At 54.8% G+C, this 24,496-nt stretch overlaps 6 protein-coding genes across 6 annotated transcripts; 2 read left to right on the plus strand and 4 right to left on the minus strand.

Moving 5' to 3' along the window:
* Positions 1-1,764: 1,764 nt before the first annotated feature.
* On the plus strand, positions 1,765-3,049 carry MRS44_008837 (uncharacterized protein; the record flags this gene model as incomplete). The annotated part of the gene is made up of 3 exons (XM_065621077.1): positions 1,765-1,950; positions 2,410-2,620; positions 2,748-3,049. The coding sequence occupies 3 exons, from the start codon at positions 1,765-1,767 to the stop codon at positions 3,047-3,049; spliced, it is 699 nt and encodes a 232-aa protein (XP_065477149.1).
* A 4,269-nt stretch (positions 3,050-7,318) lies between these two features.
* Positions 7,319-7,854, minus strand: MRS44_008838 (uncharacterized protein; the record flags this gene model as incomplete). Its single annotated transcript, XM_065621078.1, has 2 exons — positions 7,319-7,423; positions 7,705-7,854. The coding sequence occupies 2 exons, from the start codon at positions 7,852-7,854 to the stop codon at positions 7,319-7,321; spliced, it is 255 nt and encodes an 84-aa protein (XP_065477150.1).
* A 2,550-nt stretch (positions 7,855-10,404) lies between these two features.
* On the minus strand, positions 10,405-12,901 carry MRS44_008839 (uncharacterized protein; the record flags this gene model as incomplete). Its single annotated transcript, XM_046276341.2, has 7 exons — positions 10,405-10,445; positions 10,503-10,646; positions 10,694-10,822; positions 11,297-11,404; positions 11,457-12,425; positions 12,480-12,613; positions 12,765-12,901. 7 exons carry the CDS (start codon positions 12,899-12,901, stop codon positions 10,405-10,407), a joined length of 1,662 nt encoding a protein of 553 aa, XP_046132292.1.
* Positions 12,902-13,802: 901 nt separating this feature from the next.
* Positions 13,803-15,323, minus strand: MRS44_008840 (uncharacterized protein; the record flags this gene model as incomplete). The annotated part of the gene is made up of 3 exons (XM_065621079.1): positions 13,803-14,723; positions 14,773-15,096; positions 15,216-15,323. 3 exons carry the CDS (start codon positions 15,321-15,323, stop codon positions 13,803-13,805), a joined length of 1,353 nt encoding a protein of 450 aa, XP_065477151.1.
* Positions 15,324-16,117: 794 nt separating this feature from the next.
* Positions 16,118-17,972, minus strand: MRS44_008841 (uncharacterized protein; the record flags this gene model as incomplete). The annotated part of the gene is made up of 3 exons (XM_046276343.2): positions 16,118-16,191; positions 16,250-17,554; positions 17,624-17,972. 3 exons carry the CDS (start codon positions 17,970-17,972, stop codon positions 16,118-16,120), a joined length of 1,728 nt encoding a protein of 575 aa, XP_046132294.1.
* Positions 17,973-22,742: 4,770 nt separating this feature from the next.
* On the plus strand, positions 22,743-24,245 carry MRS44_008842 (uncharacterized protein; the record flags this gene model as incomplete). Its single annotated transcript, XM_046269698.2, has 2 exons — positions 22,743-23,144; positions 23,196-24,245. The coding sequence occupies 2 exons, from the start codon at positions 22,743-22,745 to the stop codon at positions 24,243-24,245; spliced, it is 1,452 nt and encodes a 483-aa protein (XP_046132296.1).
* Positions 24,246-24,496: the final 251 nt, after the last annotated feature.

The raw sequence follows: 24,496 nt of genomic DNA on the forward strand, positions 1-24,496 counted from the left end.
ACCATCCAAGGGCGCAGAGTGATGCAGTTGCCGTTGCACAATCGAATCGAAGCTTTCAAGAAGGCTCCACGTGTTGACTTGACTCTGTGCTCCCTCGGGCTTGCAAGACAAGACAGTCTCGACTGGTGCTCACGTGGAGTATCCACTGATGCGCAACCCATGCCGATTCTAGCCCTTTGTGGCCCAGTGGCTGGGCCCTTGTGCTACATTTGCGAATAGCAGCTCTTCCGCGACATCGTCCAGAGACAGGGTCGTCGACCGCTCAACCATTCAGCCGACACCGTTAGTGGCCGTCAGAATTGGGGGGCCGATTCTTGGTCCTCGTCGTCAAGACGTTGATCCCACCGACACTGCACTGTGCTGCATCGTGTCCACACCTCCAGGCCTTCAAACCCAACGTCAACCACCACAAGTTGTCCGTGCGCCCTGATATGCGGGCGGAATTGCTTTTCATTTCCCTCTTGGCGTGCATGCAGCACCTCAATATTCATTACTCTCCAAGTTGGTCCAAGTCCTCCGCATTGGACATGGGGATGCGCCTCTTCTGCCTCCCAACTCTGCTGCAAGTTGCCAAGGCATACCACACTCGCGAATCGGCCAACCAAGGTGGTCACCAGAGCGCATCGATCTGTGCCCTTCTCCAGAGCGCGAAGCACCGCGTCCCAGATCGCCTGCGGGGGATTGAATTCCCTAGTGGCGCGTCTAGCCTGTGGATGCAAGTCGAGGCGCTCGTGGAGGGTGGATGCCCACCTAGCTCCCGGCTCCCTGTCACGCATCAATGGTACCGTATCTCAACCTCAGGCATTCGGCACCTCTACCCTGTGGGCATGGAGGTGAACAGGCATTCCCTGACTCGCCTTTGCAATCAGCCATCTCCGCCCATGCGCCAGTCCCCTTTTGACCTTAGGCTTGCTCGAGAGGGGGGCTTTGGTTCTATCAACTCTGGGGGCAGCGCGTCAAGACGCTGCTTATTCTATTCGACCTTCTTGGTTTGCTGAGAGGCTGGAGAACACGCTCCAGGTGATCATGTACCGACAGGAAGGCTCCTTCGCGACAAAGGCGCGATGTTCGCGTTTTCCTTCACATCCCCTCACACCCCCCTTTTTTCTTTTCCCTTCTCGAATGCAACCCTCTCCGTAATGTTCGTCTTGACCGCCTTCTCGGTGCATTTACCCAGACGTCCAATAATTACGCAGCCCGAGCCCGCAGATGAACAAGATAAGGCATGCCTGATTTTGTTGCGGCATATTCCTTTTGACATGGGAGTGATGGGCCCGCAAAGGATGGGACGGAGAAGGGCATCATCGACACTGCACCTGGCTAACTCTGCAGGGGAGCGATTGTCTGGACCTACTGTGTACCAGGGTTGAGGGCTCAGCAATCATCAGCACGGTCAAAAAGGTACTCCGTCCATACTGTCATCAGATGGTCCACAACAGCAGCAGACACGCCACGAAGAATGAAGTATTTGAAGCTCGTCATTACTTGCATCTATGACCCACAGTCACTATTTGGCATGCCCACGTCTGTATTTTCTTTGCTCGTCAAAGAAAATCTTCACATTGGATGGTCTGATATCAAAGTGATCAGAGAGCTGCTAGTCGTTGCTCCCCGAATGCTTCGGTCTCGCGCACAGGTCAACTGGGTAACCCTGAGGCTCCCACCAAAACGATACCAGTCGGCCGGGAACAACCTCCCAGGACCTTGTGGCTCTCATCTTTCGGCTAACTAGAAGAGGATAAACCGTGCTGCAAAGCCCTAATCATGGGCGTGGGTCTAGAAGAGTCGGAATCCCGGCTTCCCAAAGTCCCCACCCGCGCTGGAGGAACGGAGTCTGGTGGACGACAAGTCTGTCACGTCTGTGTCAATCCAAGGACAAACTGCAACGAGCTTTCGTTTATCTCGTTGGTCAACAGGATCCGAGCATTCGAGCCAGGAGCATTTGAGCGAGTAAGAGCCGAGAAAAGAACGACCAGCTGGAGATGCCCCCCCCCCCCCCCCGAAAAGGGAAGTTGAAGGGAGTCTTCCTCAAACAGAGATCCGTGTGAGGTCCTCCGTCTTTGCACCTGGCGGTATGGGTTCTAAGAAGCCATCATGACAGCTGCCACTGATGTGCGTGGGCTTGACACGGCGTCTATACGACCTTGCTAGCTGGTCCGATTTGGCGTCCTCCAAATGCAGATACATCTAATCAGATAGGCTTATTAGCCATGGGGACGCCAAAAAAGCCTGGGAGGTTAGTTGGCTGATCCCCGGAGTGAGCATCACTAATCCATCCAGGACGGCCAAAACCCCGGTTTTGGCTCGAATAGCGAACAGGCATGACATTTGCTATTCTCTTGTTGGACATGCGCTTTAGCTTTCTCCTTGGTCCAGCCATCCCGATGTCCGATGCTTAAACTGGTCCAGGGACTCGGCGTCAACACCGTTCTCCTTAGTGTCCCCGGCGTTGCACAGATACCGACATCTCGGAAGCTCGACAAGCCGGGCAATATCCACTCTTCCAAGGAGAGGAAGGCAGCTCACCTCCTAGTGGCCACTCTGGCTAGCGTCGTTTCGGGCGCTTTAGCCCCAGGCTTCCAGCACAGACATGAGCTTGAACCACAGGCAGGGCTCATGAGTCGGTGGATGTCACTTGCATTCAGGAACGTGTGAAACTACGGCAAGCCATGAACTGTGACGGTGGACGGCAGTCGGCCTAGCCTGCGTCGACGGTGTCTTTCATCCCCAGCAAACGGTTAAACTAGTCAGAAGCCGGGACGGCCACGATCTCAGGGCTTCCCGTGGTCCTGGGAATCTCCCGCACGCCGTCTCCATTGTCTTGTGCGACCTCAAGCCACGGCAAGAGGACGAAAGTCGCCAACCACCCTACTCCAAGCACGACCTCACTGCGTTGAGATCGAATAATGTACGACGGAAGGCCACAAGGAAGCCGGGCCAGGTGACCAGTCATCTCACTGATCTACGGGCCAATCTCAATTCCTCTGTGCTGGCCGAGCCCCACCGCACGACGAGGACATTCAGATCTTGGTGGGCTGAGAGACGCTAGCGATCTCCAGAACGGTGGGCACAAACAACCAGACGACTCAGCTCATTAGCGCAATTCGACTTGGGTACGGTGCGCAAGGTGGGACTGGGGGATTGCGCACTTGGGAGTTTGTAGTTAGGCGCAAACCTGAAGAACTGGGGTGAATTGCCCAACTTGGCGTGTTGCTTGTGAGTCCGGAAGCCAACCTGTCGCGACTATGGTTCGTCCCTTGTACTCCGGCAGTCGCCGGAACCAAGAAGCAAAACGCATACGAAATCTGGAGCACGGAGGTTGGGCTGGGGTTCTCTGCCTTGGTTTGCTACAGCAGGCTCTTGGGGCGTCGAAGTCGACACGGGGCATTCCATTGTCGATGGCTGATATCAGCAAGCACCTAGAGATGGCAGACGGGCAGTTTCATGTCATGAAACAGGGCGGAGCTCGACGTCGTGGTGCCGGTGACGATCCCGATGATAGTTCTGGAACCTCGAGGCTGAAAAACTGAACGACACCTTCCTGAAGGGTCCTCAGCTGAGCTGAGGCTGCTGGCTGTTGGCTCGCGAGGATGATGCCTCATGGGCAGTGCTCACGTTTCAACTCCTGACCAGATGCATTGCCCATCCCCGCCAATCCGCCAACCCTGATCTGGAAAGATGAGACGAATCGCGACAAGACAAGTTGGCTCTGGATGAATTTGAGAACCAACAAAAGGGGTTGTCGCGCGCGGCAGCCGCTTTCCTCTAGCTCTTCCCCAGCCACACAAGGCGGCTTTCAAGTTTATTTGCTGATTGCTTCAACCATAAGCTGAGGGAGGGAGGGCGGTGCGTGCTAAGATCGCCGTGTGTTTACTCACGTATGCTGGGGCCATCCCACGCTCCCACTTGTTCCCAGGACATGGGGACATGGGTTGAAAACCCAACCCATTCTTGTTGCTGACTGCTGCGCTGCACTGCACCGACGCTCGCTGCAAGTCGAGAGGGCGAGAGGGGGCGCTTAGCTTTTCCGGGTACGACACCTGGTCAAAGTTGGAAATTGCGGAGCGGAATTCTGGGATTCTGGGATTCTGCCGTGAGGGAGATGAGACTGACGGAGAGACAGGGCGATGCCGTCGGCAGTATCCATCCGGCACCTTGTCCCGCCACCGACGTAATGACCCAATGGGTGCTGAATCGCACGTTGAGATTTGGGCGATGGCTCTGGCTGCGGGAGAGGTTGTTATTGGAAAGGTGTCGCACCGAGATGAGCTGTGCGGTGCAGAGTGCAGTGCAGACTTGGGTCAACAGCTCAGTCTCCACCAAACGAAACACGCCCAGCGGCGGCGAGACGGCTGGTCAGTCCCAGCAGCATGGGGCTCTTCAGGAGGTGGATCTCGCCCATACCTTGTACCCGGAACCGCAGCTGCAAGGACTGCCCCCCTCTTAGCGCCCCCGTGATAGTTCACGACAGCGAGGCCTGGCTGTCGGGCCTGGTAGCCTGGCTATCGCGGCTCGCCTGTGGGCTGGGCGGGCACCCGATTTTTTCCCTCATGCGCGCTGATGCACTCAAGCGCCCAAACCTGCCAACATCGACAGGCAAGGCATTCTGTCTGGATATCTTTCTTTGGTGGTCCCTTGGTGGCTGTGACGTAGCACCTTGATGCCACAAAACGGAGAGATATCCGTATCGATTTCCTGCCGAGTCAAGAAACTTTGCTACAGGGGCGTGGTGCTCGGCGAGATGGATGATTCTCAAACGACGGACGGGTCAATGGGGCTCAGTGACATGCAAGAAATGCAAAGATATTGTGTCTGCTGCCTGTTGTTCAATCAGGAGTCTCTCGAGGACGTCAGAGAGAGGGGGCGTTGCTTTGGCTGGGCGTCCTCCTCCATCCAGGCAGAGAGAGGAGGCCGGATGCGACGAAATATACAGCATAATGACGGGCGTTCACAATTTGCACATGGACGATGCGGGCAGGCATACATGCGCACATGCGAGGGCACAGTACTCGGTACGGAGTATTCCCATCTGGCAATGGACGTCTGTCTCAGTTGGGCGTTCGCCGCGGCATAAGAGCAGGCAAGGCAGAGCAGAGGCAGAGTGGAAGAGGGCTGTCAGATGTCACAAACCTGGATGTCAAATGACGAAGGTCAAGGCGAGATCAAGCACGACGCGAACATGACAGGAGACCACACGAAACGATACGATATAGCACGACAAGAAATGACTGTGCGGTGGTCCGGGCCACGGTCGCGTCTGGAGAAGGGCCCGGCTAGGCATGGAGAATCCAGGGCAAGGGCATTCATACTTTGCATGGGGGCGGGCACGCACACAGGAAGCACACAGGAAGCACACAGGGGGGGCTGGAAACATGGAAGCGGGCAGGTTGTTGAGCATTGATCAGGAGTTGATTCAGCTCCACGGTGTTGCGCAATCCAACCAAGATTGGCACCAGGCACTCGGGGATAAGCCACAGGTCCAGATTCAAGCTCCCATGCGCATTCCTGGGGTGCGTCGACAGTACAGTCGACAACAGCAAAGGAAGGGTTCGCTCACCGTCTCTCATGTCACCCTCTGCTCACACATCCCGCCTGCTCTGCTCCCCTCCCAGCGGAACCACCGAATCTCTGGTCAACCAATCCGCAGACGCAGGACAAGATTGGATTTGTGATGAATTCCCTGCCACCCATGGCCGCCGAGCGATTTGGCAGTGGCGGGTTTCGTTTCTTTTCCTGGTGAAAGGAAGGGATGTCTGTCTGTCTGGCGCAGGGATGGGACGTATCGGTATAGAGGCCTCTCTCTCTCTCTGTTCTCCCTCCCTCCCATGCTACAGTAACTATGTTTGTGGTCCCATTGACATGACTTGAGAGTCTTTCTTGACTTGTCATGAGCGAGGGTTTGTGGTCCCGCCTCCGAATATTTTCGGTCCCCTGTTCGTGTCGAGCGAGGGCGGGCAGGGCAGGGCAGGGTGGACGCGAGGGCAAAACACCACGCGAGTCGCCTCAACCCCCCCGTGAAGATGAAAATTTTGGACGGGATGACTTCGGAAACACGATACAGGATGGGGGAGAGTGTCCGACGTTGAATGTTCTGGGTCCCTCAGCTCTTGACAGAGGCTGTTCTGGAACTCGAATGTTTAGCTCGCCGCTAGGTCGAGAATCGGCGAAACCGTTCTTGGTCAGCACTCGCTAACTCGGCCAGGTCAACTCGTCCGACTCCAGCAGACAAGATAGCGCTATTGTCGGGGCCTCTTGCATCCAGAGGATGTCATCGGGGTACAGAATTCCATTCTCGTCGCTTGCGAATTTCAATCGAGATTGGGATAGTTTAGCTTGGGCAGACAGAGCGTGCGACTCAATGCGCCCGTCAAGCCGCCCGCCATGTCATGCTCATACTCATCCCATCCCGACTATGCCCAACAAAATCGAGTCCATTCCTTGGCCAGGGGCAACGGCGGGTCATGCCGATCTTGATCCTCATGGCATCGCTCAATCCTCTACCCTGGAGTTGCTTCTCTGATGCCATTTTTTCAAGTGAATGTGGTTGATTGTCTTGTTTGTTCTGGCAGTGCCTGTGTGTAACACTTGGTTGATGTGTCGTGTCTGCTCCTCGTTGTCGCAACTCGTTTGATATTGGTACCTCCTACGACCTCTGCCTCAGACTTGTAGGGAGTCTATCCTATGGGTTGATGGATGTTGGATTCGGCCGCTGATATATGCAGTACCTTCCAGATCAACCCTGCATGCTGCAAATATTGCCACCCCGTGCACGAGTGTGTTGTTGCCATGCAGTGGGTGAGCTCCTGTCATGTTGATGACGATCTTCGCAGTACCCTCACTCGACGGGGCAGAGGGCCCATTGGCCCCCCCGAGCGGATCGTCAAAGGTCCCTCCGATGACCACGGAGGCACTACTGCGCATTCTCTGTACGGTGTTGAACCCGAGAAGGAGGCATATGGGCAATACAGACATTCGAGGCCCTCGGTCTATCAGACATTGAAATGCCAACTCATCGACGATCAACCCCCCGAGCCCAAATCCGTTCGCCGAATTCATCACGCGAACCAACGCACAAGGGGCCGGGTCTTTACGAGACGTAATATCAATAGCACGAGAATCCCGATGTCCCTTCCGGAATGGAAGATGTCCACGATGATGAACTGCCCCCTGGCAGCAGAGTAGACACCCCCCCTGGAAACCAAAGCTGGCATGGAGATGAGGGACTAGAACAAAGATTCCCAGGGGCGGCGAGGACCTCGACACGCATCGAAGCTGAGAGTAGAGCATCAACTAGCGTGCCGGCAATGGGGCCCGTGATTCAATAGCCTCGAAGACCTGGGCAGCTGTTGCCGTGGGCACCAGCTCTGGCCAGAAGCTCGATGGGAAATTCGGCCCTGAGCTGAGGGTCCTGCCCATTGCCCAGCTGTCGAAGTGTCAGCTCCGTAGTGCCGCGCCTTATTGCTACGGAGCAGGATTTGCGAGTGCGCACATCTGGATGACCGGCTCCGTCTAGGGAGCCGCAAGCGCATCGAGGATCGCTGCTAAACTCATAGCTGATTTGCAGTGAACCGCAACCATTCCCATGAAAGAAATCAATATGACAATCAAAAATATGATAATCGAGCTCACGTTGAGCAGTAGCTTCTATATGTGGACTTGTGGATTTGGGGGGACCATCAAGTCCTCTCGTCCACCCATGCGTACTGGGCATTCAACCCATATTCCCCCTTTCCCCGGGGCGTAGTAGCCGTTGTAGCGTGTCAATGACTTGGTCGTACCATCTTGGAGACTAGAAGACTTGGGGAACCAGACACGACGAGGAGTAAGAACTTGTAGGAGGGCGAACTTGGGCATGGTGGTGAGCACCCCAAGTTGCCCTCGCGCCGCCCATCGTCGCCCGTCGACGACAGGGACACGTCGCGGACAACGGGGAGGTGTCTTGTAAACCAGCAAAGCAATTCACAGAGACTCAGAGGTCCTTTCGTGATGGTTGGCACCTCCCGACGCCAAATCAAAGGCGTTGTTCTGCCTAGCTAAGGCAGACTTGACCGCCAGAACCCGCAGAGACAAGTCCGCTAGCCAAGAACTTGCAGCAGCATCACTCCCTCGCAGTATGATCTTCGCCGGCACTACCAAGGAGGCAAGGGGCATGAAGTAGCATCTTCCCCATCTCTCCGGAGCGTCCACCCAGGCCTCCACAAGCACACGATCCATCTGTGACTGCTCCAACACGTCTCTCGGGTGTCTACTGCACGCAAACACCAAACGACGACCATGTAGGTTCTCAAAATTGCCACCCTAACCCCTTAACCGTGAAGTTACAGTCCATCTCTATACTGTCAGGAGGCTTGCGATAGATTCTTTCCTTCCCCTGAACTCGACACTGTCCAACGATGCGAACGACCCCTGACCGGACCCCGACCTCGATACCGTGTACAAGTTTTCAAACAAACGAGTGTGTTCATTACGAGTCGGTGAAGACTCGTCCCCGTCTTCTAACGCTGACGATCCAGCACCGCGTGGTGCTGCCTGTCCTCCATCCCATCCAGCCGAACAGAATGCGGTGAGCGAACACTGACTCCAACGGCGACCGCCCTCTACCGAACAAGATGATACATATGTCGAACGAGACGGAATCACACGAGTCGGTATAGCGAACCTATAGATTATCATCCCCTTTCGAGCGAACTAGAGCTCTGGGCTTCGACGAGGAGGAGTCCTAGATTCAGAACTCTGCGCCTTTGAAGGCCACCTGTAGAGAGGATAGACGATGCCGTATATCTTGATTATATCACATCAATTCTGGTTCCACAGCATGTTGAATAAGGATGCGGTTGCTTGAAGAGGATCGATAAAGGAGAGCCCCAGCTCTCCTTGGTTCTGAGACTTGAAAGAAGAGAAGTTCGGGATACAGAACCTCCTGTCCTCGATGAAGAAGGGGTGGAAGATTCCGCATGCAATGGTTAAGCTGTGATGATTCTAGTTGTACGACACTTCCAGCAAGATGGAAGTGTACGAGTCGTAGCAAAGCTCAAGACGCTGATCGTTCTGGAGGACTGGCGTGGGAGAGGTTATCTCCACTGGGTGCTGACACCTGCACGGAACAAACTTCTGGATTTAGGACGTCACGCCTTGATGGAGAGGCCTGCCTGAAGAGGCGATGGGGAATGCCGTGAATGAAGATGCCGTACATCCTGAGTCAACTCTAATCCCACGATATCGCTGTCCCCGTTTCTGAGAGAGTGCGCCCGTATATCAAGTCCCCTTACTCGCCAGACACCATCTCCAAGATTAGAACGAGGATGTACAAAAGTCTCCAACATGGGGGATGCCCACACGAGTCGGCATGCTCGACTCACGAGGACAAAAACTATAACTCGTAGGGGCGTCATTGTTTCTGCCCTGTGTCGACTCATGAAACACGCACCCAAATCCACCATGAGTTGCTCTACATATGCATGGATGGCTTTCTAAATGGCCCGTGACCAAGAAGCACCTACCTAGATCGGCAGCAAGAGCCGACGATGCAGGAAATCAAACACACCACATCATCCATCGACACGAGAGTCAATCAGGCAGGACGGCGAGTCAGCCACGCATGCACAACAAGTGTGTGTGCGTGTGTGTGCGTGTGCGTATAAGCCGTGGCCTCTGACTCTGCCCTGTCGAGTCAGTCAATCAACCACGGCAACACGTGCCTCAAAGGTTGCCATGGAGCCAGCCTCGGGAGCACAATCAAGACGAGTCATCTCTGCCCGTCGTGCTTGAAGTTATGGCAATGATGCGCACAGTAGACGTTGCCTCTGGTTATAGAGGAGAGTAGGTTCGATCCCTCCCAGCGTTATTGGTATATTCGGTGTAACTCAGTTGCAGAATCGTCCAACACAACACGCGAGATGGATTAACCAAGGTAACATGCATGTGCGTACAAGTAGGTAAGTAGTTGCAGGTGCTGTCAGGCTCTGTCATTTGTATCAACTACAATAGTCTATTGAACATTTGCCGCTCCAATCTCATCGAAATTGTCATCGACCTCCTTGACGAGGGAAGGCCTCCAATACGATATGTTTCCCCCATATCTCGGCCGAGTCTTTGTCATGCCTCTCAAGCCGTATCATCATCCCAATCTAGAGCCATTACCTCCGAGTAACAAACAAGACGAAGAAAAAATAGATAAAAAAGACTGCCACAAACAATGCATCACCAAATTGGTCCGCAGGCAAACCGTGATCCAGACTCGCAAACTACGAGTCAAAGTCTAGTCGAACCACCTGTCCTCTAACTAACAAACGCCGTGGGTGTCATATACTTTTATGGGATACCATGATCCGAGAAGGGAATGCTAGGCATCTTGCTTGGTCCGTGTCGTGAACGAGGCCCAGAGAGGCCTCAAGATGGCAGGGATTACCACCGACGGTTACCGATGGGCATGTTGTTGGCGTTGGCTGGAGGTCGAGTCAGCTCGATAGGCGTCTTGCTGCTTCAGCGTCGGCGATACCCACCTCTGCCACCGCCGCGGCCACGTCCCCAGCCACCGTAACCGCGGCCACCGCCTCCGCCGTAGCGGGTCATCTCAACAAGACGGGGGTCGATCTGCTGCTTGGCCTCCTGGAGAACGTTGACGAGGTCACGAGCTTGCTTTTGGTCTGTGATGTGTCAGTACTGGTTGGTAACTAAGGTCAGGGATACTCACTGTCAGTGGTGAAAAAGGTAATGGCGGTACCCTTGGCACCGGCACGGCCAGTACGGCCAATTCGGTGAATGTAGTCCTCCGAGTTATTGGGGTAGTCGTAGTTCAACACATGAGTGATGTTGCGCACATCTTTGAGCAAGAATGGTTAGCAGGCGAAGCAGGGGTTTGTATAGCAACGTTCCAGCACGGGAGGTGAAGGTGGATAGCTAAGCATATTGGCAAGGCCATCTGTACTTCACTCCTGGCGGAAATGGGGCAATCCAAAGTGCGTCAAATGCCATCCTGGGTTATGCATGCAGTCACCGGGTCCCCGGGACGAGAAGCCTTGGTTCGGCCAGCAGCTTGATCAAGGGCAGTAAATGCCACCACCACGCTCATACCACGGAAGCGGGAACGGTACAAGAGCGGAAACACGAGTATAGCAGCAGAGCAACGCAACGGCTACACAACGGATCAAGATCTCGTTTGGGTGAGAACCAAGTGGACACCATGGTTATCAGGCAGATTCGCACAGTCAAGAGAGCCCCTAAACACGAGAGTAAAGTACAGCAGGTGTTTTTGCTGGAAGTTGCCATGGAGGGGGAGGGGGGACTTGATACTTACCAATACCACGCGAGGCCACGTCTGTGGCCACCATGATGGGGGACTTTGCCGACTTGAACTGGTCGAGGACCCAGTCACGCTCGTTCTGTTGCTTGTCACCGTGGATGGCTGTAAAATGTTAGCAAAAGTTGCAGTTTGAATGAGGCAGAGTAATACTCACAAAGCGCGGGCCAGCCATCCTGGCGGAGGAATCGAGTAATGTCATCGGCGACACGCTTTGTGCCAACAAAGATGAGGATCTTGTTCTCCTTGTTCTCCATCACCTTCTCGAGATGCTTGATCATGCGGTCACGCTTCTCCATGTCCGTGACAACCTCGACGATCTGAGTGATTCGGTGGTTGGCAGCAAGGTCCATGGAACCAATGTTGACCTGGATGAAGTCCTGAAGGAAGTCGGTGGCGAGGGCGCGAACCTCCTTGGGCCAGGTAGCAGACCACATCAGAGTCTGTCGGTCGGGTCGGATCTGGCTGATGATCTTGCGGATCTGGGGCTCGAAACCCATGTCCAGCATGCGATCAGCCTCGTCGAGCACAAGGTAGGTGACTCGGCGAAGGTTGGTCTTGCCAGCCTCGAGCATATCAATCAGACGGCCAGGAGTGGCAATGCAGACCTCGACACCCCTGGAGAGGTCACGGATTTGAGGACCCTTGGGAACACCACCGTAGACGCAAGTGTTGCGGATGCGAGATGATCGACCGAACTTGTCGATTTCTTGCTTAATCTGGACAGCAAGCTCACGGGTGGGAGCGAGGACCAGGACGATAGGACCATCGCCAGGGGCGAGGAGGGGCTGGGCGTTGATGTGGACGATGGAAGGGAGGCAGTAGGTGAGGGTCTTTCCGGAACCGGTCTCGGCAATACCGACGACATCACGACCCGAAAGAGCCATGGGCCAACCCTGGGACTGAATGGCGGTAGGGGCAGGGAAACCCTGGGCCTTGACCTCATCCATGACATATCGGGGGAAACCAGCCTCGTCGAAGGTCTCGACGGGCTTGGGGACGTTGCTGCCGGCAATCGTCATCTGGTGCTTGCGACGGAAGGCTTCAACCTCGGCGTCGGATCGGCTCGCGACGTCTTCGTGCTCCTTGTAGAAAGACTTCTCGAACTTGGGCAGGGTGGCAACATCTGCAAAATTGTTAGCTGTGAAAGACACATCAAAAGTACGACGAGAACACATACCCCACTCCTGTTGCTTGAGGCCAGCGCCGAGGCCGCCCATGCGGTCGCCGCCGCCGCCTCCATAACCACCACCACCGTAACCACCACCGCCGCCGCCGCCATAGCCACCACCGTTGCCGTATCCGTTGTTTCGGCTGCGAGTTTTGTTAGCGATGAGTCGATGAAGAATGCGGTGAGGGCGCGATGGTTGATGGATTGACGCGCAGCCGTCAGCCGCAAGGCAGCCGCGTCTCCGGACCAAACCACCAAACTTGCGCCGAAATCACAAGGGAAAAATGTACTCACCCTCCGTAACCACCACCACCGTGACCATTGCGTTCACCGCGATCACTGCGATCACGGCCGTAGCCACCACCACCGTAGCCGCCGCCGCCGCCGCCGCCGCGACCACCACCGCCGTATCCGCCTTCGTAGCCAGACATCGTTTTAGGGAGGGAGAGGGTCGTTTGAACTGGGGGAGTCGTCTGCGAAATGGGGAAGAAAGGGTGTCAAGAATGACAAAGAGAGTCGCGTAGAACGCAAAGTTTGGTCTCGATTAGTCGAGATGTTCCCTCTTGATGATGAAAGGAGTGCGCGCCTGAGGGTTGAGGATGATGGCGAAGGGAAGGGGGATGTGAGGAAGGGTGAAAGTTTTAAGTGAGCCTACGATTCCTTCGCGCCTGGTTTATTTTTTTTTCGCCGCTAAGAAAAAAAAGTTGTCGCACTGGCGCCTTGCGGCAAGTCCGCTGAGTGGGTCTAATCCGGAGAATTCTATTGGTCCTTGGAGGCAATCAGCGGAGGCCTGTTGCTGACGTAACGCCCCACAGCGATCTGCCGAAGCTGGCTACCCTATGCCTTTGTCCTTTGAAGACCAAGTTTAGAAATTTCTACAAGATAGTATGAAAGCAATAGCTCTGTGCGTTGTGTATTGGAGTGTAGATTCTGCTGTGTCCTTTTATAAAACTGTCCCTTGATTAAAGCAGGGGCCTTTTCCCCGGCGTGTGGTGCACAGCAGCTCTTTGTCCTCCTACTTTCCTCGTGCTCGATATTACGACTTCAGCACGAGAGCACACCACGTTGGGGATTCATTGTTTCACGCCACACACAATAAGCCAGCCGGGATAAGGAAGACTCATACAACTGGAAGTATCGAGAACTGTCCACAAGACAACTTCCATTTCCGTGCACCCACGTTGTTTCATGAGATACCGGTAGCTTTACTCTCCCCTCCTCCCTTGCCTGCCTCTTGACACTATAATGTGGACCTGGATGAGTTAGACAGCAAGAAGCAAATACAACACCACGACAACTCGTCAATAGTAAGAAGCAATACTTTTTTCTACTCTACTCGTCCATTTGTTCTCTCTTCCACTTGGCATCCAACGCCTCCTCAAGAGCCCCCTTGAACGCCACCACAAAGTCCCAGCAGTCCTCAAAGGTATTGTACAGAGGTGCTGGAGCAACACGGATCACATCCGGCCTCCTCTCGTCAACCAAGACCCCCCTTCTCTCCAGTCCGGCCATCACATCGTCTAGCAGCCCATCCGCAAGTAACACGCTTATCTGCGCGCCCCGTTGGTCCTCCTCGCCCGGCGTGATGATGCGCCAGTATCCTCCCATGTCCTCTGGTAGGTGGTATAGTTCCGAGACGAGGTAGGCTGTTAGCTTCCTGCTCTTGGCGCGAAGGGGGGCCAAGCCACCGGCGAGATCGAAGACTTCAAGGGAGGCACAGAGCGAGGTTATGTCCAGGACAGAGGGGTTGCTGAGTTGGAAGCCTGCTGCTCCAGGGACGGGCTTGAAGCCTGGCCTCATGGCGAAACGGTTCTTCTTGTCATTTCCCCACCACCCAGCGAGCCTCACGTTGTGCTTTCCATCATCGTCAACCTGTGTATGCCGCTCATGGACAAACAGGCCGCCGATGCAGCCCGGTCCGCCATTGAGGTACTTGTAGGTGCACCAAGCGGCAGCATCGACGGACCAGTCATGTAGCGAGAGCGGCACGTTTCCAACGGCGTGGGCGAGATCCCAGATAACAAAGATGCCACGCTCGCGAGCAAAGGCAGTCAGATGCGGGATATCGAGCAGTTGGCCCGAGTAATACTGGATGCCAGGGAGGAGGAGGACGGCGGTGGTCGACGCGTGTTCGGTGATGACGGACTCGACGTATTCGTTGGAGAGGATATCTTCCGAGTTGGGAGGCTCGAGGGTGATCATGGAGTCTTCAGGACGGAGGCCATGATGGCGTATTTGCGTCTCGACGACATACTATCCCCAGTTAGAACCTCGACACCGTGATGCGAATTGGGAGACGAACGTGGTCACTGGGAAACGCCTTGCTCTCTAGTATAATCTTATGGCGCCCCTTGATATCAGGCTTATAGAAAGCCGCCATCAGAAAGTGCAGGTTCGCCGTCAGGGTCTGCATGACTGCCACCTCGCTGACCTGCGCCCCGACGATGGGCGCAATCATCTCGGCAGCGCGAGCATCGACATCGAGCCACGTCGGTAGCGGAGAGTCCTTGAGCGGCTTGAAGTGTCCCTGGACGCCCTGAGTGCGCCATGTCGCAAGGTACTGCTGGATGCGTTCGGCGGTGCGCTTGGGTTGGAGACCGAGGGAATTGCCCACGAGGTAGATTGCCTTGTCATTGGCCCCTGGAGTATTGGAAATAGTTAACCTCAAGGTAAGACGGATCAAGGCATTGAAAGGAACATCAACTTGCCCGTGGTGGTGTCAGGGGGTAAGGTGCTCCGTGCTACATCGGCCTTGGAGGGGATGTTGAACTCATCGCGGAGGTGACGGAGAACGTCATCACGGTCAAGCTGGACCGCGAGATCCCGGCCGAAGAGCCTAGACTGGTCACTCATGGCCAAGGTAGGGACGCGACAAGTGCTAGATCAGGAAGTTGTCGCGCAATTGACTCGGCGTCTGCCTCTTTGTCCAGCAGCGATTTCCCTCTTCCCCACGTCGTTGAGAGCAGGCATGCCTCCGCACATCGGCACGACGCGGGGACCTATTGCCCCGCAGTCTGGATCCCGGACCCCGAGCTACGCCCGTCCCCGGCAAACGGCTTCTCGTGACGAAAATAGCATGGGGAAGCCGGCATTCGGAATGGGTTCACATGCACTACTATCTTGTGTCACCATGGGCACTGACCTTAGAGTCGGGTGGATTAGGCATCATATGCTCGGCATTGGCCGGTATTGCATGTGCCTTATCGTAAAGGCACGCCTTTGAAGGCGTTCCGGATCTAGACATCACCAGCCTCTTTGTCCAGGATATGGATTCATGTTGATTGGTGTTTTTAAACTCATCTCCCACCCCCCTTTGCTTTTCCGTCCGCTCTAGCTATGTCATACAAGGGTTTCTCTCCATACAATCCCATCTATATCCGTGAACAAAGAAAAATGTGTAAACAAAAAAGACCAACTGAAGGTTTACAGAGTGAAGCATCCTAGCCCAAGCCCGAGTCTAATCAGACGTCTATTAGTCCAGCCCAATCGGGTTCACAGACCCATGCACAATGCTCCAAGTACACCCTCCCAAGAACAGATCGTCACGGGCTGCATAAGCCTCGAGCTCTTTCAAGGCTCCTGGCCAACCGCAGCCCGTTTCAGGGTATCGAACCTCATTGCGTAACAGTGTTTTGTCGATCGAGGGTTTACTCGCGAGAGACATCACGGCCGAAGGCCTTGGACTTGAGCCAGTCCACAGCGACAAGGACACGATTCCGGGCTGAAAGTCAAAAGTTAGCTTTGCCTCCATATCTGGCTTGGGTATTCGGAAAACTTACTGCTGAAGCACATGGAGAGGTAGGCACTCCGCCAGAAGAGGTAGGTCAGGCTACCACCACTGGCAATGTTGCCGTTGAACCACGGCACATCGGCGACAGCCTTCTCGCTGCCAATGTAGGCCAGACTGCCCTGGTGAGAGTACCTGAAGGGCTTGACGTCCTTGATGCGGCGGAGCTGCTTCTCTAGAGTCTCAATCTCCTGGGCGACCTCGGCCGAGTTGCCCTGCTTGAGGTTCAAGCTGCTGCTGAGCTCCTTGATGCGGCTCTCGTGAGACTCGGTCTTGGCCATGTTGTTGAAGAGACGGGCCAAGAAAGAACCCTCCTGGGAAGCGACCTGGGCGGTGGGGGCATAGCCGGCGACGGCGCAGTCACCAACAGCCCAGATGTCACGAGTGCCCTGGACAACCAGGTACTCGTTGACGGCCAGACCACGGCGCGACTCCTTCTGAGCGGGAACCTTGCCCATGAGGTCCCGGACAATGGGGCGGACGGCGTTGCCAGTGGCCCAGACGAGCAGACCGTAGGGGATACGGAGGGTCTGCTTCTTGCCATCGGGGCCAACACACTCGGCCTCGACAAAGTCCTCAGTGACGCGCTTGACCATGGTCTTGAGCTTGATGTCAATGTTCTCCTCGCGCAGGGTGTTCTCGGTGTACTCAATCAGCTGCTTGGAGAAGGAGGGGAGAACGTTGGGCAGAGCCTCGATGAGGGTGACCCTGAAGCGGTGGCTGATATCGGGAATCAGCTTCTTGATGTCGTCCTCGAAGAAGTCGCGCAGCTCTCCAGCGAACTCGACACCAGTAGGGCCACCACCAACCACGACCATGTGCATGAGGCGGTCAATCTCCTCCTGGGACTGGCCCTTGAAAGAGGCGCGCTCAACGCAGTCCATGATCTTCTTGCGGATCAGCTGGGCGTCGCCAATCTCCTTGAGGAAGCAGCTGTTCTCACGAACACCGGGAATGCCAAAGGTGGCGTTCTCGGCGCCAACACCAATCACGAGCATGTCATAAGGGATCTCAGTCTCAGAGTGAGGACCCTTGCCCTCGGTGTTGTCCTTGATCTTGACAACCTTGCGGTCAGGGTCAACGGAGGAAGCCTCAGCTTCGTAGTACTTAACGGCGCCCTTCTTGTGGCGGAGGATAGTGCGAACGGGCTCCATGATGGAGCGGTGCTCAATCAGACCCGTGGTGCACGAAGGCAGCAGGGGAGTGAAGAGGAAGTAGTTGCGAGGAGAGACGACGATGACATTGTAGTTCTCGGTGTCGAGGTTCTTGAGGAGACCGACGGAGCCCCAACCAGATCCTAGAAGAGAAATTGCGTCAGTGACTCAATTCGGGATATCGGGGTAGCTGTGCGCGCTCTTTTACTCACCGAGCACAACAAGGGTCTTCTTGGAGGGATCAGGCTGGAATTGCTCCTGAGGATGACGGTCGTCGTAGATAACCCAGCAGGTGTAGGCAACAGCAGCGCCGAAGGAGAGGTAGGTGAACCGCCAAGTCCATCGCAGGGTCCTTCGCAGCTTGCCAGGCCTGGGCTTGGGAGCCTCGTCGGCGTAGGCTCTTCGGAAGGCGATGCGACCAGAGTTGCTCAGCTTCATGGCAACAGAAGGTCGAGTGGAGGCCTTGGAGACGGTGGAGAGGGTGCGAGTCGCAATGCGACTGCTGGGGGCCATCTGGCCGACCCGGGAGAGGGTCATCATGGCTCGCGAGGAGGAAGCCATTGTGAGGGTCTGGAGGGGGAGAGAAAGCTCAATTGAGAGCAATTAGGAGAAGAGAGGATGGAGAAGAGAAGAGGAGGAGTAGGAGAGAGACAAGAGAGGGGGGGTCTCTGAACCAGACGAAGGCGTCGCGAGCGAATGGGGCTGGTGACGGACGGGAGTGAGTCGAAGGAGAATCGATCACGGAGAGAGGGCAAGAGGGAATCGGAGCTTGGAGGGCAGAGGGAATTAGGTAACTGGATGCGCGCGACGGGAAGGGCCAGGGCGTCGGCCGGCCGGGTTTGTGGAGAGCAGGAGCAGAAGCAGGAGGGAGTGAGCCACAGTCAGAGGCAGCAGAAAAAAATGGTACGTATTCCTCGCTACGTGTGGTTGATCCTTTTTTTTACCCCTTCACCCATCGCCAGCGAGATAAGACATCCCGTCCTCCATCGATTTTCTTGTGATGGGCATGGCCATGGCCTCTGATGCTCGTGCTTGTGCTCCTGCTCGCTGGCCGTCCCGTTTTTCCCCACTAAAAAGTTCAGGTTCCCAGGTGCCCTGCCCGCCCTTCTAGCTTAGCTCGATAGCGGGGCGGGTCGGCGTGTGCTTCCGTCCACTGCTCGCGCTACTGTAGCCGGGGCCGCTAAGCAGGATGACGCCCACTGGGAAGCTTTTCTGGAGGTGGCACCTCAGATTTGAGGGCTCGAGAATCACCAAGTTGAGACTGTGCATGCATGCATGCATGGTACATAGCTCCAAAAGATTGGAGCTCAGAGGGGGAACCCTTGGAAATTTTTTCCTCCTCTGTCACTGTCAGTCACTTTTCCTCTCCAAATTCTTCTCCAAGCTGTGTCCGAAATAATTGCCCAGTTTGATGGACCGGACCGGAATTCGCCTCCGACCCGGAGTCTTCGCCGTGTGCGGCCAGTAAATTTGCAAAAATTTCACTTGGCGCGTCTACTGGAACTCGGGGATTCCAGCGTCTGCCACCCTCACACTCCACTGAATGGTCACTGTGATTCTTTCACTCTTCTTTGCTCGTGGGTGCCGGTGAGCAGGTGAAGGGACAACCGGAGGTGCCGGTCTGTACACGGCCGGCGGCGCACCCATAGGACGAACCTCCGGGCAACGTGCATGATTCCGTCACCACCACCAATTGGTGTCATTATCGCCGCTTGCATTTGCACAGTTGCAATTTTTCTTTCCTCATTCGTCCAGGACCTGACATGGCGCAAAATCAGACAATTGTGTGTGGCATCGAGAAACGTGCCTGCGGTTCCCGTCCATCGACGGAGCGATACAAGACCCCGGCGTTTCTCCGGACGTCCGGCGCTCACCTCACGACAAGACGTGGCATTGGGATCCATGATGTGTGGGTTTGCTCTGATCCCTGAGCCTGAGGCCTTTGACGATGGATGTTGGTGGGAGGTCCCCCCATCAGACCCCCGTTGACCGCGTGTAAAAGTGGCTTCTCTTGATAAGATTGATGTGAGGCGGTACTTTGATCTCTGCATCCGGAGCACGGGAACTGCAAGTACTGTACTTTCCGTCCCCGGTTTTCAAGCCCTTTCATCCAGCCCTCTTTTCAAGATCCATTCATCCAGGATATGAATGCGGGCCTGGCCAATTAGGCTGTTCAATCCATCTTTCCCACGTTTGCGGATAGTGACTTTCATGGGCGTGGGAGACATCCACGTTGGAGGCATGCATTCTGGTATCTGAACCTTGCGTGTTGGCTGCAACCTCGAGGTCATTGCTCGGTGTGAATCCGGTTTCTCGCGATCACGAAACCCAGATCCTAGCCCCATGCCTCACCTGCACGTATGCCGGTGTGTCGGTGAATCCTTTTGACTGAAGCAGCAAGACATGTGACATAGCAAAGGCTGATGAGAGAGGGCTCAGCTCGAAGCGAGGGCTCATGTGGACTGGCCCACCACAGAGATAATTCATCGCTTATTAACGTTATACAGAACCGACAACGGCGCCCCCAGACGATAGCATCATTTGGCCTGTTTTGGGTAGTTTCTAGCGCAACTGTACGGTCAACGGTTTGTGTTCCTACATGGTAGCCGCTTGAGCAAAACGCGGTATTACCTGAATAGGCCTTGGGCCAGAGGGCGATGGACGAATGGTGAAATTGCCGCTGTAATCGAATTGCAATCCGTGACATAGGCTGTCGTCGTATATCTCTCATCCCGCGCCCCTGACTAATTGCCCAATTTCATCATTTTGACTTGTTGCTGCTCGCTCACCTAGGTAAAAAAACGGCGAGCCCCGGTGGATTCGCCGAAGTTGGCAAACTAGGACTTTATCATGACCGGCCCCGTGGCCGAAAACTAGATGCCCCATGTTTGTGTCAACAACGTATCGTGAGAAATCTCGCGTGTAGTCCCCAGATCTTGATATGTGTACTATGCGACGGCTTCGATACCCCAGACTCAGATACTCCAAAGGGGCTGCACGAGCATCCCTGTGACACGGCGCGTCGGAGCCGCAACACATCCCAGCGCCTCATTGCGCAGAAAGCCAAGTTATGACAGTGCGCGGCACATATCTGGACCGCGACGGCAGTGCATCGCAGGCTTCTTACCCAACCAGGCATCTGCGCGGCATGGATCTCAGCTCTGGCTCGCTTGTAAGCTAAGCTCCGACCTTAGGTCACTGGCCCTTGGTCTCGGAGACGCTCGGTGGAAGGTCTAGCGAGGAGCCTCACTCACAGACAGCTGCATGAAGCAGCTCGTTGAACCCCTTTGGAAGAGCTTCTCCCCTGTCCTCCTAGCGTCCGTCCCCCGTGCCCCCCATCCCATCTGCAATCGCTCGCCTCCCTTGGACCGGGTGGATCTCGACATCGTGGAGCCTCAGTGTTGACCATCACGTCCGCAAGCGCGCTAATGACGGATCCGCGCTTCTGGGCCTCGTCGTTCATGCTCAGGATTTAGGGTTCGGTGAGCAGCATGATTGGAGCGCATTTTGGAGAGCTTCGGTGACAGATCAAGGTGAGGGAAGAGGTGACTCGGCTCCCTCCGTGGTGTTTAGCCGCGTTCACATCTGAGAAATTTGGGGTGGTGTTGAAATCTTGTCGTCGTTCTTCAGGGGGAGAATTCGATAATTAAGCAAAAGGCCTAGGCCTTTCTTTTCTGTATCCTCTCCTAGTTTCCGAAACCATGATGGAGGTTGGTTGAAATAAAGAGACCTTAGGTGGTGTCCTAGAAATCATCGACACAAGAACCGCACCTACTTATTTGAGTGACAAGCAACGCACTTTAAGAATATCGTTCCGACAACCATATGGAAGGCAGGAGGATGATTCTTGCCCCCACGTGCCTACCTTCTAGAACTGAATCCACATGACTTGAACTTGATGATTTCTTCAACTCCCTGTTGATGCTTTTACCCACTAAAATGTTGAACAAGACATCCACTCCTGCAAAGTCCCATGGATATCGGACCGTCTCGGCGCGCCAATACGATGGGGTCCGGCACTTGAGACCCCGGATGATACTGATACTGATGGAGAGGTGACGGCGCGAGATGATGCATGGTTGGATCTGATGAGATTGGCCGGGATGAGGTTGAGGCTCGAGAAAGAGGCCCGGGGCGAGACACCTTCGAGCCATGATGAAATTCCATCAACCATCAGCGAGAAAAGCTGTTTATTAACAAGGAGGTCACATTGTTCCTTTTATGGAATCCGGAATGCCCGATACGAGAGTTTGTTACAACGCAGAATGTGAGTGCCCAGCATGACCCTTGCTGATTTGGTTCGCTCATCAGTCAGCATCCAATTTATAACAGTTGACAGCGTGCATGAGAAACAATGAGGATGACGCCCTTGACCAGGACTCAATCTATTTCGGAAAACCCAATTTTGTTAGGGACGAATTGGCTGGCCCACGATGCCCGACGTTGGAGTCTGACTCAGCCCCTGCATGAACATCACCATCAAGCTCTGCGACACAAAGGCCCCCTGATAGTCCAGGCTGAAACAGGAGTCCTCTTCGAGACGGGGGCCCCATGCAGGTGGACAGGCCGCCAACACAGACCAACCGGACGGAGCGATTCTCTAACACTCCTGCAGCTGGTTCTGCAGGACAACTGTTAGCGCCCAGCCTACAGGCTCCCAGGTTTCCAACCTGAAGCCTTGGCCTCAGCGTCGAAGCACGACAGCGACAGCCATTGTCGCAAACCAATTCTTTTGCTCTCTAGAGCGCCGCGGTCGCTGTATATGCGACTTGATCAAGTCGCACCTCGCAAGAGGCGAGTGAGTTTGGTCTGACTGGTTCCTGATGTTGGCCTGCAGTCAAACCACCAAGGACCCCTTGGATCATTGGATCGTCCGTATGTGGGTGGTATGCGCGCGGCACTCATGCCATGTACCCCGGCTCACATCGTAACATGGAACTTGATGATGTATCAAACCATAACTAACTACCCATGGCCAGTTTGAGTTTCTTCCTCTTCCATCTTCCTCCTCACACTCTCCCACACTCAAACACTCGAAACAAAGTCGTGTGCCATAACCCGCCAAGGGCGCACTTTTCCTTTGTCATTCACTTCCTCTTACTCTCCTTCAAGGCTGGACCTTTCGTTTATTGCAACCAGTTTCTTTGATGCTCAGTCAGCGACTGCCATCGCCATCACTGTCATTATCAGATACCCTACTATCGCTTTGAATCACCAGTACCAAGGACAGGACTCTCGAGGAGTTTCGTGGTCTGATTAATTGATCTCTTTCGATTCGACATTGAAACATCCTTTCAGGAAAAGGCAATTTTTATTACTATAACTATTCCAATGGCACCCTCTCTCGAGTCTCGCCAGCCTCGGTGGCACAAGGAAGCAAAGAGGGGATTCAGCGGGAGCATGCCGGACTGGACGAAGGCGGACGATACTGATCACGAGTACGATGTCACGATAATGAAGAAGCGAAGGCTCAGGATTAGAGTCCGTCGTGGCGATAGCGAGGCCCCATCTGGAGAACCAAACATTGCTTCATCTCTATCACGACGATTCGTGACCATCGAGCAACGATCAAGCGACGACAGCGACAGTGAGAGCGATGATGACGACGATTCTGACAAGGGCGAACGGGCAGAGAGCACTGATGAAAGCAAACTTGTAGTCCCCTCAAATGATGCTCCCACGGTGGCCGCGCCATCAGCCGATGGGAGTGTTCCTCGAGGAGACTCTGGAATGGTGAGTCGATGAAGTTGGCCAACATCAAGTCTAACATGCTAACTGTCAAAGGTTTCCGGCGGGGATGGGGTTCACTCAAATGTTCACAAGGTCCTCCTAGGCGTGGGAATCGTTGGCGGCTTTTTCCTATTACTGGCCATTGGTTTCATCGCCTGGAAATTCTATACGAAGAGGTCGGATCAGAAGAAGAGAGCTCCCATTGACGACATGGCGTTTGAGAAGCCGAGTCGGTTCGAAAACCTCGTTTCCAAAGTTCCATTTATCGGACCACGCTTCGGCTACCAAGGCTGGTACACCATCGACGCCCCATCTCAGGAACACTTCGCAAAGTCACAGCAACCTCAAGGCAGCCTTGAAAAGGCACAGCTATCCCAAGAAAACCTCGAAAAGGCGCAGCCTGTCTCGTCCCCAAGGCCAGCCTCTAGCCGCATCGACTCTCAGCTCCTTGCACCCATGAAGCCACTGGGAGCCTACCGCCTCGGAAGTACAAGGGCATCAACGGTAAACCTTGATTTCGAAGCCATTAGCCCTACGAGCACAATGTTTGTCGAGAGCACCGCGGTCCAGGTCCAAGTCATCGCTCGACACGACCCCAAGGAATCCATCGCTTCGATTAGCGGACGCCAACACAAGCGAGTTCCTTCTACAACACCATATATCTATGACGTTGGAGGAAGACGCCAGACCGGTGTCAGCTCTCTCTCTTCCATCTCTTCCGGCTTTGGCGACGGCGATATTGTTGTCACTCCCACCAACAATACCATCCAGACCATTCCTTCACAACCTGCACCCGCGACCCTTCCCTCTCGACTGACAACATGGCGATCCACCAGCACGCTTGGTCGGCGGGACACTGATACCTCTTCTGGCCGGCGGGATACCGTGTCCACTGAGGTTTCTGTGGATTTCCGCCCACGATTCCACAGTGTTAATTCGTGGGTGAAGCAGCAGAACGGACATCTACGACGGGCTCAGCGCCAGCAGGAGAGCAGCCCTGATGGAAGTACTCCTCCCGTGCCCGCCCTGCCACCGCCTATTGAGCAGGACTTTGGGCTTATGATGCCAGACGGTGAGAGACCGCGACCCGTGGAGATGGTGTGAGGCTTCTTTAGTATAGTATCTAGTTGGGTAGGGGAGGTGTTTATGAGTCGGTGAAAGGAGTATGGATTGGAAAACATGGGTGGCAGGGCCATACACACGGAGGTGGAGTCTTTTTTGTTCTGTTCGAAATGTACAAGCAAACCGCATAAAAACAAAGTATATACTCAAAGCTTCTATGTCTATGAATTGACTGGTTTCTTCGTTACTCCTTTTTGAGTCATGGGACTTTGTCGATGTTTTCCAGGGTTGAC

Source organism: Fusarium solani (assembly GCF_023522795.1).
Source record: "Fusarium solani strain SB1 chromosome Unknown bctg00000005, whole genome shotgun sequence".
Taxonomy (NCBI): Eukaryota; Fungi; Ascomycota; class Sordariomycetes; order Hypocreales; family Nectriaceae; genus Fusarium; species Fusarium solani.